General features: G+C 42.4%; 3 protein-coding genes across 13 annotated transcripts in view; 2 read left to right on the top strand and 1 right to left on the bottom strand.

Annotated features, from left to right (window-relative positions):
- The window catches only part of arhgap23a (Rho GTPase activating protein 23a), a 158098-nt gene extending 151257 nt beyond the window's left edge, over positions 1 to 6841 (top strand). For all 9 annotated transcript variants that reach the window (XM_061905464.1, XM_061905462.1, XM_061905457.1 and 6 more), the window contains one exon: positions 28 to 6841. In XM_061905464.1, coding sequence (XP_061761448.1) covers positions 28 to 1281 — 1254 coding nt within the window. In that variant the 3' untranslated portion in view covers positions 1282 to 6841. The remainder of the gene's footprint in view (positions 1 to 27) is intronic.
- Positions 6842 to 8657: 1816 nt separating this feature from the next.
- On the bottom strand, positions 8658 to 10263 carry hexim1 (HEXIM P-TEFb complex subunit 1). Its single transcript, XM_061905469.1, has one exon. The coding sequence runs from the start codon at positions 9919 to 9921 to the stop codon at positions 8917 to 8919; it is 1005 nt and encodes a 334-aa protein (XP_061761453.1). The 5' UTR covers positions 9922 to 10263; the 3' UTR covers positions 8658 to 8916.
- A 601-nt stretch (positions 10264 to 10864) lies between these two features.
- plcd3a (phospholipase C, delta 3a) overlaps positions 10865 to 18682 on the top strand; it is a 65609-nt gene continuing 57791 nt past the window's right edge. The window contains exons 1-3 of one of the 3 annotated variants that reach the window (XM_061905467.1): positions 10865 to 12548; positions 12620 to 14515; positions 16727 to 17097. In XM_061905467.1, coding sequence (XP_061761451.1) covers positions 14514 to 14515; positions 16727 to 17097 — 373 coding nt within the window. In that variant the 5' untranslated portion in view covers positions 10865 to 12548; positions 12620 to 14513. Of the gene's footprint in view, positions 12549 to 12619; positions 14516 to 14857; positions 17098 to 18682 lie in introns of those variants that run through there. The other 2 variants (XM_061905468.1, XM_061905466.1) reach the window with 2 other exon arrangements.

Here is an 18682-nt window from a genome sequence, read left to right on the forward strand (position 1 = left end):
CCCGCGTTAACCGCCCCTCTTCCTCAGGGCTCGTGGGGGTCCAAGAAGGACCTGACCGCCAAGGACATCCTCACCCTGTCCATCATGTCCGCCGTCACGGGCCGCAAGCGCAGGAAGCGGCACGGCGCTCGCCGCGTGGGCAGCAGCACCGACGACGACTCGGAGCACGAGCCCGTCAAGGCGGGACACCTGGGGGCCGAGGAGGCGGAGGAGGAGGAGGCGGAGTTACCCGTGGGAGACACGGCTCCTCGTGCGGAGGTGGAGGAGGATGACGAGGAGGAAGAGGAGGAGGAGGAAGTGGTGCAAGTGGAGGTAAAAGAAGAGCCGGCACCTCCTGGTCCCAGCAAGGAGGAAGAGGAGGCAGGAGGAAGGTCGAGCCAGGCCAAGGAGCAGGCGTGGCGGGCGCCCGAGGACGCGCGCTCCATCGTGTCGGGCTATTCCACCCTCTCCACGCTGGGGCGGAGCCTGGGCTACGAAGGAAGGGCGGAGGACGCCGACGACGAGCACAGCGAGCTGGTGAGCGAGACGGACAACGAGAGCGGCTTCGCCTCGCGCTCCCTCACGCAGGAGCGCCCCGAGAAGCGCCTGGCGGTTCCACCCGCCGTCCCGCCCAAACCCTCCATGTCAGCCGCCGTTGCCCCGCCGCCTTCCCCGGACATCCCCCCCCCACCCGCCGTGGACCGCGAAGACGGGGCGAGATCCACCACGCCTTCGTCCTCGTCCTCGGCTCACAGGGTTCACTCGCGGCCGTCCTTCAGCTCGCACAAGCTGATCCTGTGCGACACGCTCGCCCGCAAGAAGCTGAAGGGCGAAAAGGCTCGCTCGCTCGACCTGCTGCACGTCCCCGCCCACAACCACGGCGCCGCGCAGGATGTCAGCCCCAGGCCGAGGCGAGAGTCCAGGCCCCGCCCCTCCTCAGGAAGCAGCCAGGAGAGTCTTCGGACTCGGCCGGCCGCACCGCCGCCGCCCAGCGAGGCCGCCTCCTTCGCGCCCGCCGCCAAGTCCCTCGCCGACCAGGTGCGCGCCCGCCTGCTGGGCTCTGCCGACGACCTGCGCAGCGTCGGCCTCCGCAAGCCCCTCTCGCCCGAGAGCCGCCGGAAGAGGCGGGCCTGGCGCCGCCACACGGTGGTGGCGTCCCCGACCGAGACGTGCGACAAGCAGCCGCCGCTGACCGTCACAGAGTTCCCGCTCTCTCCCCTCGGCGCTAAGACGGAAGACGGCGGCGAGCGGGGGCCTTCGGGCCGCCACGCACCCACCTCCAGGTTCCACCAGTACCTGTAAGTCCCGGTGGCGAGCGTCCGCGCCGAGCTGCGGGTCAGCAGACTGGCAGCACGCTAACCCTTCAAAAGGACGCCGCCGTCTTGTTTTGTTTCTAAACTCACGCTTGTTGTGTACAGCAGGGGGCGCCAAAGCTCCTTTCAACGTTGCCAAAGCTCTTTTTGTTCTCTTCCTTCTTCACGTTCTTTCCAAAACAACAAACTGCAGTCAGAGACACGCAAATCTGCAAAAGTCTTGGGTCACATCTTTCAACCAATTCTGTCATTTGTGCGGATTGAAGTGCAGTACCTGCAAACCACCACTGGGGTGCTGTTGCAACTCTTTAAAAGAGCTCCTTTCCTTAAAGGCCTACTGAAATGAGATTTTTTTATTCAAACGGGGATAGCAGGTCCATTCTATGTGTCATACTTGATCATTTCACGATATTGCCATATTTTTGCTGAAAAGATTTAGTAGAGAACATCGACAATAAAGTTCACAACTTTTGGTCGCTAATAAAAAAGCCTTGCCTTTACCGGAAGTAGCAGACGATGTGCGCGTGATGTCACGGGTTGTAGGGCTCCTCACATCCTCACATTGTTTATAATCATAGCCACCAACAGCAAGTGCAATTCGGACCGAGAAAGCGACGAGTTCCCCATTAATTTGAGCGAGGATGAAAGACTTGTGGACGAGGAAAGTTAGAGTGAAGCACTAAAAAAAAAAAAAGGAATAAAAAGAAAAGGCGATGGCTCCAGGCGACGGCAGTTTGAGCGACTCAGATGTTATTAGACACATTTATTAGCATAGTTCTGGAAAATCCCTTATCTGCTTATTGTGTTAATAGTGTTTTAGTGAGATTGTAAAGTCATACCTGAAAGTTGGAGGGCTGCGGTGAACGCCAGTGTCTCTGAGAGAAGCCAACGGAAGATAAGATCACAGCTGCCTTTTTGACAGCTACAGGAGGAGGTCGCATAATCCACTCAAGTCTCCGGTAAGAGCCGACTTAATACCACAATTTTCCCATCCAAAAACTTGCTGGTTGACGTAGAGAAAAATGTTCGCTTGACCGCTCTGTGTTAAAGCTTCACAACTAACAAAGAAACACCGGCTGTGTTTCGGTGCTAAAGGCCGCTGCAATCCACCGCTTTCCACCAACAGCTTTCTTCTTTGATGTCTCCATTATTAATTGAACAAATTGCAAAAGATTCAGCAACACAGATGTCCAAAATACTGTGTAATTATGCGATGAAAAGAGACGACTTTTAGCCGTAAGTGGTGCTGGGCTGATATGTCCGCTACAACCCCAGACGTCACAAACACACGTCATCATTCCGCAAGGTTTTCAACAAGAAACTCCGCGGGAAATTTAAAATTGCAATTTAGTAAACTAAAAAGGCTGTATTGGCATGTTTTGCAATGTTAATATTTCATCATTGATATATAAACTATCAGACTGCGTGGTCGGTAGTAGTGGGTTTCAGTAGGCCTTTAAACGTGAACGCAGTCATTTTAAAAAAGACACTTTCCTGTCATCGGAAAATAGTATTAAATTTAAGAAAACGATTTTTAAGGACTTTTTATTCTACGATAGTAAATAATACCACACTTCCTGCTTCTTTTTGGTGGATTTTCTTCATAGAAAGACTACAAAATGAATGACTATTAGTAAGCTACAACAACTCAATGTGACTCAGGACTTTTGCACGCAGCAAAATATTCCCACCTTTTAGGAAAAAAGGTCAACAAAAATACATTTCATCGCTTCCTGTTTCGCTCACGTGTTCATTTTTTTTTTTTTTTGTCTTTTGTAACATTTGTACAAAGTTGTTTTTTAAAGTTGTAAATATCAACGTTTGTTTTGACCTTTTCTTAATAATAATAATAATAATCTTTGTTTTTATGGTTTACAAACGTGTGCACACAAACACACACGCCGTCATTTCTCTCAAGACTTGAAATGCTCTCTTAATATATTGTTTGTTTATATTCACTATATATATATGACATATATATATGTATAAATATATATATGTTTTGTAAGTAAGTCGTGCTGTGACGTCACATGTCAGATGTGTAGCGAGATGCGACGAGACTTGACGTGTTTTTCCGACAAACTTTTTGTCCCGCCTCGTCTTTACGGATCCACTTGATCGGCAAACTGCTTTGGTGAGGTGGTTAGCACCGGGGGTGGAAAGAGGAGTTAATGTATGCGTCCTAAAAGTTGACTCCCGTTGAAAAAATACCCGAGAAGTTTAGTTTTGACTGTTATTAACAGAGTAAACCAAAATGTGTTGTCTAAAGGCTGGAATTTAGACCGTTTACAAGTTGTGTGTGTGAGTGTGTGTTTAAGTGTGTGTGTACTCGACCCACTTTTTACATACACTAAGGGTGTCCAAAGTGTGGCCCGGGGGCCATTTGCGGCCCGCAGCTAATGTTTTACCGGCCCGCGGCACATCATTCTAAAAATACTAAAATATATATATATTTTTTTAACATTAAAAAGTGGAATAAAAGAGCAAATAGGTGAAATGCAACGAGAAAAGGTTGCATTGTTGACTCTAATAATACCATTTTTTTAAATAATTTCTCAAAAAATAATAATGAATAAAAATCAATGTTGCTATAAATTATTGATTGATTTAAGGACAAAAAGGACATAAATACAACAAACATAAAATCATGAAAAATATGAAAATTAGAAAAAAAAATTCCATACTAATTATATACTAATACTAATTATCCTATTGATTGTTATTATAAATATACTAAACCAATTACAATATATCATCTGAAGCTGATATAGAGATTTAAGTGTTGAAAGAAAAATTAAAAAAAAAAAGCATAACTTTTTTATGAGTGGGGCACTTTTGGATCCCTAAGGATTTTAATAACTCTTTGCTAAAAAAATTAAAAAAATATATAATTTAATACATTTTGTTATGAATTATTGACCTATTTAGGGATCCAATTACTACACATTAAATATTTCACTTTGAAAATCTTTTGGGGAAAAATATTGTGTATTTTGCCTCAAAAAATAGGGTTTTGACAAAAAGCTCGTAAAAAGTCAAACAAATAATGAAGTACAATTAGCGATTCAAGGGTTTTATGAAAAAAAATATAATATATGACTTGTTTTGAACCTTGTTTAAGACTGAAACCCTTCTGGGTCCTTAAGACCTAACTTGAGGGAGCCCCAATAAATTTAAAAAAAAGTTTATATTGTATTGGTTTTGAAAATGAACAAATATCAACTTGGTCCCCACGTGCTTTGATTTTTCAGTGTGCGGCCCTCAGTGGAAAAAAGTTTGGACACCCCGGACATACACACTAAGGGTTATAATTTTTGGGTACCAAACAATTCGATTCAGAATCGATTCTCAAGTCAAACTGATTCCTCGCAATGTATTGTTCGGTATAGTAATTATTATAAAACTTTTTCAAAACCGGTCACTGGCTTTAAAAGCTCCTTCTGGTTGCATGGAGATGGCCTAAAAATGTATTTTTTATCTGTATTTTTTTTTATTAAAAAAATAAAAATGTATTGATTTGAAAAAAAAAGATGAATTCATACAGAATAATAACGAACGCGAATCCTATGCGAATGCATTTTTTTGTACACGCCGTATACGCTAGACGTGATGTACCACTCACAACAACATTAAGGAGTGGGACAAACGTTAGCGACGCTAAAGTGCTAACATAACGCTTACATTTTAACAGCAACGTCATGCAAGGTTAGCATGTTCACGGACATAGCAAAACGATCTAATGTACAACACCCGCGCCTGAAGCTGACTGCTTTATTTTAAGATGTGTAGCGAAGCCTTTTTTTTTTTTTTTTTACAAAACTTGGCATATTTAAAGGCCTACTGAAATGAGATGTTCTTATTTAAACGGGGATAGCAGGTCCATTCTATGTGTCATACTTGATCATTTCACGATATTGCCATTTTTTTTGCTGAAAGGATTTAGTAGAGAACATCCACGATAAAGTTTGCAACTTTTGGTCGCTAAGAAAAAGGCCTTCCCTTTACCAGAACTCGCAGACGATGACGTCACAAGGGTGAGGGCTCCTCACATCCTCACATTGTTTTTAATGGGAGCCTCCAACAAAAAAAGCTATTCGGACCGAGAAAACGACAATTTCCCCATTAATTTGAGCAAGGATGAAAGATTCGTAGATGATGATATTGATAGCGAAGGACAAGAAAAAGAAAAAAAAAAGGCGATTGCATTGAGACGGATTCAGATGTTTTAGACACATTTACTAGGATAATTCTGGGAAATCCCTTATCTTTCTATTGTGTTGCTAGTGTTTTAGTGAGTTTAATAGTACCTGATAGTCGGAGGGGTGTGTCCACGGGTGTGTTGACGCCAGTCTCTGAGGGAAGTCAACGGCAGCTGCATGGACAGCGCAAGCTCAGCTGATCTCCGGTAACAGGCGACTTTTTACCACAATTTTCTCACCGAAAACTGCCGGTCGACATGTAGTCGGGATCCATGTTCGCTTGACCGCTCTGATCCATAGTAAAGCTTCACCTCTGGGAATTTTAAAGAAGGAAACACTGCGTGTTTGTGTGGCTGAAGGCTAAAGCTTCCCACCTCCATCTTTCTACTTTGACTTCTCCAATACTAATTGAACAAATTGCAAAAGATTCAGCAACACAGATGTCCAGAATACTGTGTAATCGCGCGACAAAAAGAGACGACTTCTAGCCGCAAGTGGTGCTGCGCTAATATTTCCTGACAGTCAGTGACGTCACGCGTACATCTCATCATTCCGCGACGTTTTCAACAAGAAACTCAGCGGGAAAACTTAAAATTGCAATTTAGTCAACTAAAAACGCCGTATTGGCATGTGTTGCAATGTTAATATTTCATCATTGATATATAAACTATCAGACTGCGTGGGTTTCAGTAGGCCTTTAAACGCGGCAGCTTCAAAACCAAGTGTTTGAGCGCCTCTTTTACGGGAGACGATGCACTTTTCTCACGTTTGCTGCTCATAAATCAGTTCCGGGGGCGCCAATTGATGTTAGCACATCGTTAAAAGTCTATATTGGGACTTTCATTAACACACGTCGTTAGCTACTTTCCACCTCTGGTTCTAACTTCCTGTCTTGAGGCTTTTTAACCACGCCGCGGTCACATGATCTATCCAAACAGTCTTGTCATACCTCAACATTACTTCTTTTTTTTTTTTTTCAACAAGTGCCTAATTTCTGTAATATCCAGCAGTGCCACCTTCAATTATTTCCCAGTCTTCTTCTTCCTGTCTTGTGTGGTTTCCACACTCTACTAAGATGTCTACCTTCAACCTAAAGTGGGCATAAAGACTTCAAAGAAGCACATGTCATGCCAAGGACTCGTCTATGCACTCCCTCTGCCTCACACACTTCTTACCTTTGTGTACATATATCTTCATTAATATGTAACATATTGTCTGACATTGTGTACATTTAAGTCATTGAAAGTGCTCCCCCTCGTGGCTGTGTGCTTTAAAGCAAGGTTGTTATTATTATTATTGTTATTATAAGATGTAAATAAAAAGAAGTACGTTCAAAAACCTAATAAAAAAGGCGGTGTGTTTTCTGGGTGCTAAATTTAGCATGCCGCCCTCTTGTGGTTATAGCTCAGTATTGCAGAACAAATATTTTTAGCATCCCCCCACCTTCTGGAATATTTTGGGATCGTTTGAGTTCAAGGGTCACCAAACTGAAGATTGGGTGCCGGAATTGGTTAACAAGTCAAATTTCATTGCCGGATTTTTTTCATGTCAAAGAGCTTCTGGAATATAAAGTACTGTCTTGAATATTGATTAATGCACAATATTTTTCAATGTTACAATTTACCATGTTTGGAGTTATTCCAGATAAAGTTTTTGTCCCAATGCTTGATTTGTATTGGCCCCTCGAGAATAGAACATCCATCCATTTTCTACCGCTTATTCCCTTTGGGGTCGCCGGTGCCTATCTCAGCTACAATCGGGTGGAAGGCGGCGTACACCCTGGACAAGTCGCCACCTCATCGCAGTAGATCATCCATAAATAAATAATTAGAGCAAGGGTAGTCAAATGTACTGGATGAGTTTGCTAAGTAGAAAAATGAATTTGAAATGTTTGACTGAAAGAAACTGCTGTTCTAAATGTGTCCACTAGATGTCGCAATAGCAATTTGTATCTTTGTAGATGATGCTACTTATGTACAAAATAAACCACATGATGTTAGTACAATCCGAGGAAAATGATCAAACTACATAAATAAGATACTTAATTGGATTTTGATATATTTTTTTCTATCTTGATTGAAAATTACCACCAACATTATTACATAATTTATTCATAAAATATAAACAACGGCAAATAAAGTATACTGTATTTCCTTGAATTGCCGCCGGGGCCGTAATTTTTAAAAAAACCTCTTCTCAATCCTGCGCTTACCAAAGGCATGCGGTAAAAGTAAGCATGCGCTAATTATTTTAAAACCTCTTCTCACTCCGGCACTTACCAAAGGCATGCAGTAAAAATTTGAGTGTGATGTAAGCTTGGACTTTAAATTCTACTGAATAACTCTTAATCTTCTTCCCTATATGCGATTTCAAATTACCGGTATTGAAATCAGCCTCCTCCATTTTGAAAATGACAGGGGAAGTGTCAGGAGTTTGACCAGGCGGTAATACTAAGCATGCACTAATTATTTTGCGAAGCGAGTTTGACCCGGCAGTAATTCAGGCGCATGCTGTATGCCCGGCGGCAATTCAAGGAAATACGGTATTTACAAAATGAACCTCATGTTAGTACAATCCGAGGCAAATTATTAAACTACATAAATAACATACTTAATTGGATTTTGATTAAAAAAAAAAGGTTTATCTTGATTGAAAATTAACACTAACATTATTGCATGATTTATTCAGAAAATATAAATAACAGCAGATAAAGTACATATACTATTAACTGCAACAGGTAAGTGTAAAAAAACATGATTTGTGCAATTTCAGAATGTGCTTGTTCTGTTTTTAAACAAAGACAACAATCTTAAATCGCCTTTATTTTTGAATTATCGTGCCGTGATTTTTACCAGTGCAGCCCACTTGGGAGTAGATTTTTCTCCATGTGGCCCCCGATCTAAAAGGAGTTTGACACCCCTGGATTAGAGCCAAATTGAAAGGAGTGTGAATTATCCCAAAGGAAAATATCAGACAATGAATATTATTGAAATATTCTAACTGAGTGATTTTATTGTTTGACAATAATAGTAAATATTAGAACACATCCTTAGAGTTCCCTTGCTCTGTGGAAAACACACACACTAATAAGGTTAGAAAAAGTAAATAAGGAGCAAGCTTTTTACTGAAAAACACAAAACACTTTTCATGTAAAATGAGTCAAACATTTTGTAAATAATTGTTTTTATTATAGACCGGATGTTAACAGACAACTGTTAAAACGTCAACAGTAACTGGGCTGAGTTATAATAATTCATATTTCTTTCTGGTAGCTCGGAGGAAACGCAACATACAAACTGTTATTTCCGGGGGGAAATGACGTCATGTCTTTACAAAAACAAAAATACAATCAGTAAAACAACTCAGGTCCAGAACGGGGCGAGGGGGAGAAAAAACGGTAACGATTTAGTCCTCAATGACTGTCTCTAGTCGCTGGTGGTCTGTCCCCGGTCCTCCCCGGACTGGCTCTGCAGGAGCTCCGTGTTCTGGGCCCTCAGTCTCTCCAGCTCCCGCTCCAGCTCCCGCAGCCTCGGGCGGGAGTCCTCCGCGCTCCCGCCCCCGGGCTCCGCGTCGCGCCTCAGCCGGTTGTTCTCCTCCTCCAGCCGGGACATGCACTTCTCCAGCTCCAAGTACTCCTGGACCAGCTCCTGCTTGGTCATGTTCTGCAGGCTCTCGACGTGGTACATCTCGTAGGTCTCCGAAAAGTCCCGCTGCAGGAACTCCCCGCCGGCGTTCCCGGCTCTGCCGATGCCGTCGCTGCCCACGCCGACTCCTCCGCCGCCGCCGCCGCCGCCGCCGCTGCCGACGTCGTCGTCCTCGTCGTCGTGCTCGAAGAGGTCCTCCTCGCTGCCCGTGTCGTCCGTGCGCCGGGGTCCGGTCTCGGTGTTGAGGTCGGGCTCCTCGCGGTCGTGCTCGTCCATGAGGAACTGGGTGGTGTTATACGGGGCCACCGGGAGCCCCTTGGCGAACATCTCCTCCCGCAGGCGGGACGCCCTGGCCGTCTCTCGCTCCTCCAGCGCCTTCTTTTCCTCCCAGGAAAGTTTGTAGTAAGGCTTCCAGTTGCGCTTCTTCTTGGCGGCGCGACGCCGGTGACGCTTGCGGCCCAGGCGCGCGTCCAGACCGGTGTCGGAGTCGACCTGCAGCCCCTCCTGGGCCTGGTTCGGGGTCTCCCCCGGCGGCGGAGCTGCTGCCGTTAGTGCTGCATCCCCGGGGTTGCTCCGGTCGTCCCCGGCAGCGAGATCGGGGCACACCCCCTTCTGCCCGCCTCGGCTGTGCCACAACTTGTCCTGCTGCTCGCCCCTCTGGCGCCCTCTTGTGCCGTTATGTGGCACTGCAGGCTGGCTGGCAGGGAGATGCTTGTCGGCGCTGCTCCCACCTGATGGGCTGCCACAACTTTTCAGGTGATGCGTCTGCTCCGCTGGATCTGTCATCTTTTCCGCTTCCTCTCTTCTGGCTCCTTTTTTTTTCCTAGCGCATCTTAAAACCTCAACACCCCCCCAAAAAAAGAACAACAAAAAAACAACGTCAAAGTTCGCAAAACTGAGTTATTCTGCAATCCCCCCCCCCAAATAATAGTGCAGATTGTTTTGTTTTTCAAAAAAAAGTTGTGGTTAAAAACGTGACGTAAAGTTAGTAAATAAATGACACTCCCAGAGGGTTTGACAGGGCAACTGTCGCTAACTACTGTTAACCGTTTCGACGCTGTCAAAGTCAACGTGACGCTTGTAGACGACGACCCGCCGTCACAACAGTATCCAGTGTGCGGTTCCAGTAGCGAGAGCTGCTCTTTATATACGTGCTCCGCCTCCAGCCAGGCGCATGCCATCGCTCGCTGCCCCCGATGCATTGTGGGATGTGGCGTGCGTCCGCCGTACATTACAACCAAAGTGATACTCTCTAGAACTACAATAACCAAAAGGCTTGGATAATTGACGCGTACGCGAGCCAATCGGGTGCCGTGATGTCGAGCGGGTCAGCGTCAACTTCTCTCTTCGCTGATTGGACAAATGGGCGGTTTCGCTGTTGCTAAGCCTGAGCGACTTTCTGATTGGGCGCTTTGGCTGTCAGTCAACGTGACGTCACGCAAACCAAGAAAGCGATCCTGGGCTTCGGCTCGGGCGATACCACCTGGCAAATTCCGGGTGAGGTTCTTTAAAGAAATGACATGCAGTTGCAACAAAGCGTTTGAAAACGACCAGATAACCTCGCCAAGACGCATACATTGCCTCAATGTCATGAGTTACAGGCTTAAATTGATAATAAAAAATATGGCATTCAAATGGAAATTGTACGAGCAAAACACGCACCCCTTACGTTTAAAGCAAAGTGAAAGAGCTCTCTAAAAGAAGCTAGTCCGTTTCAAATGTTCGCAAAGATAAATGGCTTCTAAAGACGCATTTCCGACATACTGCAAACCATAGCGTTTAACTACGAACAAATTCATCGTTCTGAAGTGAATGTGAGCGTTAAATAATTTGATGGAGGCGGTTTTGTGGCGTCGCGCGGAATGATACACGCTGGGGTGTAGGTCGGCACGGGCTGGCGGAAGTGTGGAATCAGCCGTAAACAAACGTCAAATGCAGTAAAGCTGCCAAGCCGAGCACAGCGACGAGATGTTTGTTAAAGAAGGGCGGCGCACGTTTGCTCCATCGTCACTCAAAACTTCTCACCGGAGCCGCTTTGAAGCGTCGAGAGCATTTCTGCGAGCGCCCTTTCCTTCCTTCCTTCCTTTCGCAGTGCAAGTGCTGTAGCGTCATGTGGAACACGCTAAGGACAAGCTAACGTTGGCTAGCAAAACGAGACCCTGCGTCACTTCCAAACAATAAGCCATTTCCAGCACCAAAATACAATTAAATAAAAACGGTTGCGTGATAAGTGATCGGCCGTTCGAGCAAACGAGGGGGGGCGGGGGCAACGCGGGAAAAATAACGCCATTGCTGACACCGTGAATGAGGCGGCTAATGCTAAGCTAGCTCATTCGACGCGAAACAATGCAATTGGTCAATAAAAAGTCTTTTTTTTTTGCCAAAACTTGCTCTCCCTTGATTAACATTATCGATTAAACGAGAAAATAATATATAACTCACTTAGCGTCACAATTGGCAACACTAGGTCATTGTTAATAACACCGGGGGGTCTGGTATACTTCCTGGAGTGCGTCACTTCCCTGTTGGGCGTTCTGTACTACGAAAGACTTCCATTTCTTACTTATCAATACACAAATTTTCATCGATTTTACTTAATCTTGTAAAATGAAACTCCAACATGCTCTCAAAAAAACGAATGAAACAGTCACATTAGCGCCCTTACGCCGAGGGTGCTCCAGGAATTAGACAGTACCCAGGCTCCCGTGTTATTGAAACGAGGACTACTTTTACTATTGTGGATTTAATGTTTATCACATGTGTGATAACCGGTATTATTCAAATAAACTGTAACGTCATATTTAACCGCGTATTTATTTATAGTTGACTAGTAGTATTGGTAGTAGTATGGCTGCAAACAACACAGGCCTGATGTTTCCACTAATAGAAGCAGGCAGAGTTTCAGGCCTGGTAAATAAAGCTTGGACATTTCCAGTTAATATGGAACCTAATGGCCGCCAGGATTGAGAAATAATATACCACGGCGGCTGCAGGCAAAACTGCTCCTCCTGCACTGATCACACAGCTTGTGCGGATTAACAGACATGACTTAATCTCAAAACGTGGGTGCAGCAATGGAGGGGAAGATGAAAGATAGATGTTGTTTAAAAAAAAAAAAGGCCTCATTCGACAGTTCTGCACAGTGGTTTCGCAGGGGATTAGAGGAGGATGCATTAGGGAGTGCATTGGAATCATCACCATGGTGTGCACACATGGTGACTTGGATTTTCTCCTCCATCACCTCAGGTAGAATAACTCCATCGTGAAGACTTCCTTGCACGCGTGCAGCCTCTTTTAAACCCGAAGAGTGGCCACACATCTATCACAATGTCCATACAGGATAGTGCATTGTTGTAGCAGCAGTGGCAGTAATCAGCACTGACCACACGAGGGCGCTGCTTCCTTTGTGATTGGTAAGACAACGACTTGTTCTGTTTACTGAGAGCCTTCCTACCTAATGAGAAATGTGTCTTGTTTTTTACAGTAGAATTGATTTTTAAAGGCCTACTGAAATGAGATTTTCGTATTTTAAACGGGAATAGCAGGTCCATTCTATGTGTCATACTTGATCATTTCACGATATTGCCATATTTTTGCTGAAAGGATTTAGTAGAGAACATCGACGATAAAGTTCGCAACTTTTGGTCGTTAATAAAAAACCCTTGCCTGTACCGGAAGTAGCAGACGATGTGCGCGTGACGTCACCGGTTGTAGGGCTCCTCACATCCTCACATTGTTTATAATCATAGCCACCAGCAGCAAATGCAATTCGGACAGAGAAAGCGACGAGTTCCCCATTAATTTGAGGGAAGATGAAAGATTCGTGGATGAGGAAAGCTAGAGTGAAGCTCTAAAAAAGAAAAGGCGACGGCTCCAGGCGGCGGCAGTGTGAGCGATTCAGTTGTTATTAGACACATTTACTAGGATAATTCTGGAAAATCCCTTATCTGTTTATTGTGTTAATAGTGTTTTAGTGAGATTCTGAAGTCATACCTGAAAGTCGGAGGGCTGCGGTAAACGCCAGTGTCTTTAGAGAAGCCAATGGAGGAGCCAAGATCACAGCTGCCTTTTTGACAGCTACAGGAGGAGGTCGCATAATCCACTCAAGTCTCTGGTAAGAGCCAACTTAATTTCACAATTTTCCCATCCAAAAACTTGCGGGTTGACGTAGAGAAACATGTTCGCTTCACCGCTCTGTGTTAAAAGTTCACAACAAACAAACACCGGCTCTGTTACAAATTCAGAACAATGAAATGGGATAAAATTGCTATGATATGAAAAGGGGTATGATTAAATAAGCTCTGCTTCTTCCAACTCCTTTTCGGACGTGCTGTAATGAAACAACTGGAAATATGTGATGCTTTACATTGCATGTTCGAGATAAACTGAATTTTGTCGTTGTTGTCTCTCATTAATGCCATACAGTAGTGTTGGTAATGTGTCCCAAAGTAGGTAAAAGTAGTTCCTCAGGGTTAGAGCTTACAATAACAATATCACTAATACTTGGTTAATATTCAGGTCAAAACATGTAAATGTAGTATTGTTGGCGCTTTTTGGATGTTTTTTTTTTTAGAGTTCTTTCATTAGCTGCATTGTTATGTACTTTACTTAGACGTATGTGTTCTTGTTTTACATCAGGATTGTGAATGATAGGCACAATTCCCAAAAAGTGCAGTTCCCCTTTAAGGTGTTACCTTGTATTGTGTATTTTATTTAACAGGGTGCTATTTTAAAATGTGTATTGTTTGTATGGTGTGTTACAATATGTTAAAATCCCAGCTAAGGACTAGAGTTGAAAATAAGCATTAGCTTTAAACTATTTTAGTAAAGTACACCAATTGCGTTTATTGTTTTGGAACTATGATGAACTGTATGGTCCCTATTCAAATTAAATTCTATACTGTATGATATTGTAATATTTTTCTGGTCATCCCACGGACATCTTAGAAGTCTTGCACCCCCGGTAGCCTGGCTAACTTTTGTTTTGTTCCTTAAACCTGCAGCATTTTTGTCAAACACTCGGGATTATGTGTTGTTTTTCTGGTTTTGGATCATTGCTGCGTTTGTCGAGCACAGAACAAATCACATAAAAATATCATTCCAATTGTATCAGTCGCAGCTCTGTTGTGGGTTTTGTCGGCATCTGCTGGCGGAAAGGAGCTACTGCATCATGTGTAATGAATAAAGTTTATTAATAAGACAGAAAGTAACATTTCATGAAGGAATGTGTTGTGTTTTAAACTAAAAGCTCTCACTTTGTAGATATGAATGCAGTTAAAAGGCTGTGAAGAGTTCAGAGCAGTGGTGTCCAAAGTGCGGTCCGCGAGCCAATTGTGGCCCGCAGCTCGGGTTTTGTTGGCCTACAACCAAAAGTAAAAATGTGAGTAAAAAAGAGCAAAAAGACATAATGTAATTAAAAAAATGTTGTATACAAAATGCATACAAAAATTATGTGAGGGAGAGTTGTATTTTTTTATTGACAAAAATGATACAAATATATATACTGTATATATATACAAATATATATATATATATATATATATTTGTATCATTTTTGTCAATAAAAAAATACAACTCTCCCTCACATAATTTTTGTATGCATTTTGTATATATATATATATATATATATATATATATATATAGTTATAAGTTATATATATAAGTTATATATATAGTTATAGGTGACAAATTGTATTATTATTAGTTATTAGTATCAGTAACTGGAGCTTTGGTCCTTTGGACACCCCAGTAATAACTAATAATAATAATCCTAATAATACACTTTATCACCTATAACAAGGTTCCCCAACCTTTTTTCCACCAGGGACCGATTTAATGTATGCACTATTTTCATGGACCGGCTTTCCACGTGTGGCAGATAAAAACAGCCAAGAAATTAGCCCCTGGCTCCAATATGGCACATTAACATTTTATATGTCTATTAATGTGCATTGTCCCATGTACTATAACAAAGGAGTTGTAATATACAACTATTAACCAGCTTATTGGTGTGTTTAGTGGGGCAGGCGAAAGTTTTCAGAGAAAATGCGGTAGTTTATACATTTATTAATGTTTCTGTGTGGCCCGGTAGCAAATGCGTTACGGACCGGTACCGGTCCCCCCCGACCACTGACCTATAACACAAAGCTGGCAATAAGTTATGTCTTTAAAGGCCTACTGAAACCCACTACTACCGACCTGATAGTTTATATATCAATGATAAAATCTTAACATTGCAACACATGCCAATACGGCCTTTTTAGTTTACTAAATTGCAAATTAAAATTTCGCGCAAAATATCCTGTTGAAAACGTCAGTATGATTACGCTAATGATGGCGCGTGATGTCTTGGATTGTAGCGGACATTTTTTTCCAGCCCGATCCCAGCTATAAGTAGTCTGCTTTAATCGCATAGTTACACAGTATTCTGGACATCTGTGATGCTGAATCTTTTGCAATGTGTTCAATTAATAATGGAGAAGTCAAAGAAGAGAAGATGTAGGTGGGAGGTGTTGTATTGCAGATGCCTTTAGCCCACACAAACACAGCCGGTGTTTCCTGGATTACATTCCCGAAGGTGAAGCTTTACTATGGAACAGAGCGGTCAAACGAACATGGTTCTCGACCACATGTCAACCGGCAGGTTTCGGTGAGAAAATTGTGGTAATAAGTCGGATCTTACCGTAGACATGAGCGGAGCTTGCCTCCTTCCTCGTGGACCTGTCAAAGAGGCAGCTGCGTGACTTCCCTAAGAGACACTGGCTGTCGCCACACCCCTCCGACTTTCAGTTACGACCATATAATCTCACTACAACACTAGTAACGCAATAAGCAGATAAGGGATTTTCCAGAATTATCCTAGTAAATGTGTCTAATAACATCTGAATCACTCTCACTGCACAGTCTTTTTTTTTTTCTAGTCCTTCACTCTCACTATCCTCATCCACAAATATTTCATCCTCGCTCAAATTAATGGGGAAATCGTCGCTTTCTCGGTCCGATTCGCTCTCGCTGCTGGTGGCCATGATTTTAAACGATGTGAGGAGCTCCACAACCCGTGACGTCACGCGCACATCGTCTGCTACTTCCGGTACAGGCAAGGCTTTTTTATTAGCGACCAAAAGATGGAACTTTGTCGTCAATGTTCTCTACTAAATCCTTTCAGTAAAAATATGGCAATATTGCGAAATGATCAAGTATGACACATAGAATGTACCTGCTATCCCTGTTTAAACAAGAAAATCTCAATATATGTTATCTGTCTATATGTAATACATGTCTGTTTTCAGCATTTTTTTAACAAATAAAAAAATCTCAAAATGGCCCCCGTACACTTTTTATTGTGCGGCGCAAGTGAAAAAAAGTTTGGACACCTCTGGTTTGTATGTATGAGCTTTGTAGGGAGAGAGTGTTAAAAAGTAACAAAAGCAAGGTCTGTTGACAGAAGAGCGTCAGGTTGCTGTGTGTGTGTGTGTGTGTGTGTGTGTGTGTGTGTGTGTGTGTGTGTGTGTGTGTGTGTGTGTGTGTGTGTGTGTGTGTGTGTGTGTGTGTGTGTGTGTATGTGTGTGTGTGTGTGTGTGTGTTTATGCAGGCGGACAAGCAGCCCAAAGTGTGCGCCTGCTTTTGGGGTCAAATTACGCGCAGAGGCACTGGGAGGGACTTGTCGTGCATGTGGACAAGAAGAAGGAGTCCTCCCTCCTCCTCCTCCTTCTCCTCCATCCCGCTGCCCTCCCCGCTCCTCCTTCGCGGACACCGTCAGGGTCTTTCCGGGCCAGTCCGCCGTGAGAGGTACACCTCAGCAGAGAGTCCTTCCCCGGGCAGGCAGGAGGCGAGCGTGTCGGCCCGTGCTGATCTTATTACGCGCCATCATGCTGGCCAGCAGCGAGAAGTCAGTGGGTCCCCCGAGCAGGCAGCAAAGACCAAAGGTGGCCGAGAAGACCATGGACCCCATTCAGAGGCTCGGTAAGCTCAAACTCTATTTGGTGTGTTTTTAGCACAACTTTTACAACCTGCGACCTCATTCTTTCTTCTTTGCACTTTACTAACTTTTGCACTTTTGCACACCAATTCTGCTGCAAATATTTCATGGAAAAGGGGGCTTGCACACTGACGGATTATGCATCTATGTCGATAATATCATGTCATATGTGATTATAACAGTTATTATGTTTTTTTATATTTTATTGAATGTTTGGTTATATTTTATGTATTTTGATACATTTTACTATTACAATTTATTACACAGTTATTGCAGGTATCGTATTTTATTTTTTCAATATTTTTTGTTCTTTTTACATTTTACTATATTTTATTATATGTATTTTATTATTTTTGATTGTTTTTTATTTTATTGACTTTTTTGACAGTTTATTACGTATTATTGTAGTTTATTATACAGTTATTATTTTAAAAATTGTAGGATTTCTTACATAATTTACTATATTTTATTGTATAATACATTTTTTAAATATTGTATTTATTTTTAATACAGTTTATTCCCTTCTACTGTCTATTATACAGTTATTATTATATTGTATATTGTTCAATTTACTATATTTTATTATATGTATTTTATTATTTTTATTTTTTATATTTTATTTTATGAATTTTGTTTATTATACAGTTATTGTTAGTTGTTTTTTTTCGTTTAATATATTTTATTATACTAGAATTTTTTAAAATATGTATATTTTATTTTGAATTCAGTTAATTGTTTATTATTACAGTTTATTATAAACGTATTATTATATTTAATATTTTATGATGTTTGCCATTTTAATATGTTTTATTATTATTTTATTTATTTTTATTATAATTGTTCTGTTTATTTACAGGTAATTTATTGTTTGTTCAGTTTATAGTTATTACTGTTTATTATACAGTTAGTTTTACAGTTATTATTATTATTATTGAGTATGTATTGTATATATTGTTATGCTCGCTTATACAGCAGTGTGGTGCCAACAGGCTGTACAGTATATTTATGAGGGGTTGTATAACACACTTAAATGAGCCTTGTATTTAATTAGCTGCCAGGTAATGAGCACTTTAATGTACTGTGGGTGTAGATTAGTTTGATAGGAAGGGGAGGGGGTCATGTTTTTCCCCTCACATTTTCCGCTCTCCCACGCCCACTACAGTAACGTACAGTACAGTCCACCAGCCCACCCAAAATAGACACCTGCCGTGCAGCAGCACCTGTCAGGACCCCCCGAGGAGGCGCTAGATGTTCACATACTGTATCTTTATCTAGTCGTGCTCATTTATAGTCAGGAGGATTATTTTACACGGCTATAAAAGAAAACTGACAGATGGTGTTAAAAATGTCAGAAAAAAATAATTTAGAAATGGGAAATATGAATATTATGCCAAACTTCGACCATCATAGAAGCTTCACTGGTGGTACTGGCAATGTTCTAAGTCACATTTTGGTATTCCTAACTGATATACAAGCGTAAAAAGAAGTTAAGCGACTGAATTTCATTGGGCCTAACGAGTATTGATTCACGTAAAATCAAATGGTGCCATACTTTGATACCTTTGTTGC

The sequence above is a fragment of the Nerophis ophidion genome, linkage group LG07 (assembly GCF_033978795.1).
Source record: "Nerophis ophidion isolate RoL-2023_Sa linkage group LG07, RoL_Noph_v1.0, whole genome shotgun sequence".
NCBI classification, from domain to species: domain Eukaryota; kingdom Metazoa; phylum Chordata; class Actinopteri; order Syngnathiformes; family Syngnathidae; genus Nerophis; species Nerophis ophidion.

Bases quoted from the DNA above. Each gene is read 5' to 3' on its own strand.
- hexim1 (XM_061905469.1), bottom strand. From the start codon at position 9,921: ATGACAGATCCAGCGGAGCAGACGCATCACCTGAAAAGTTGTGGCAGC.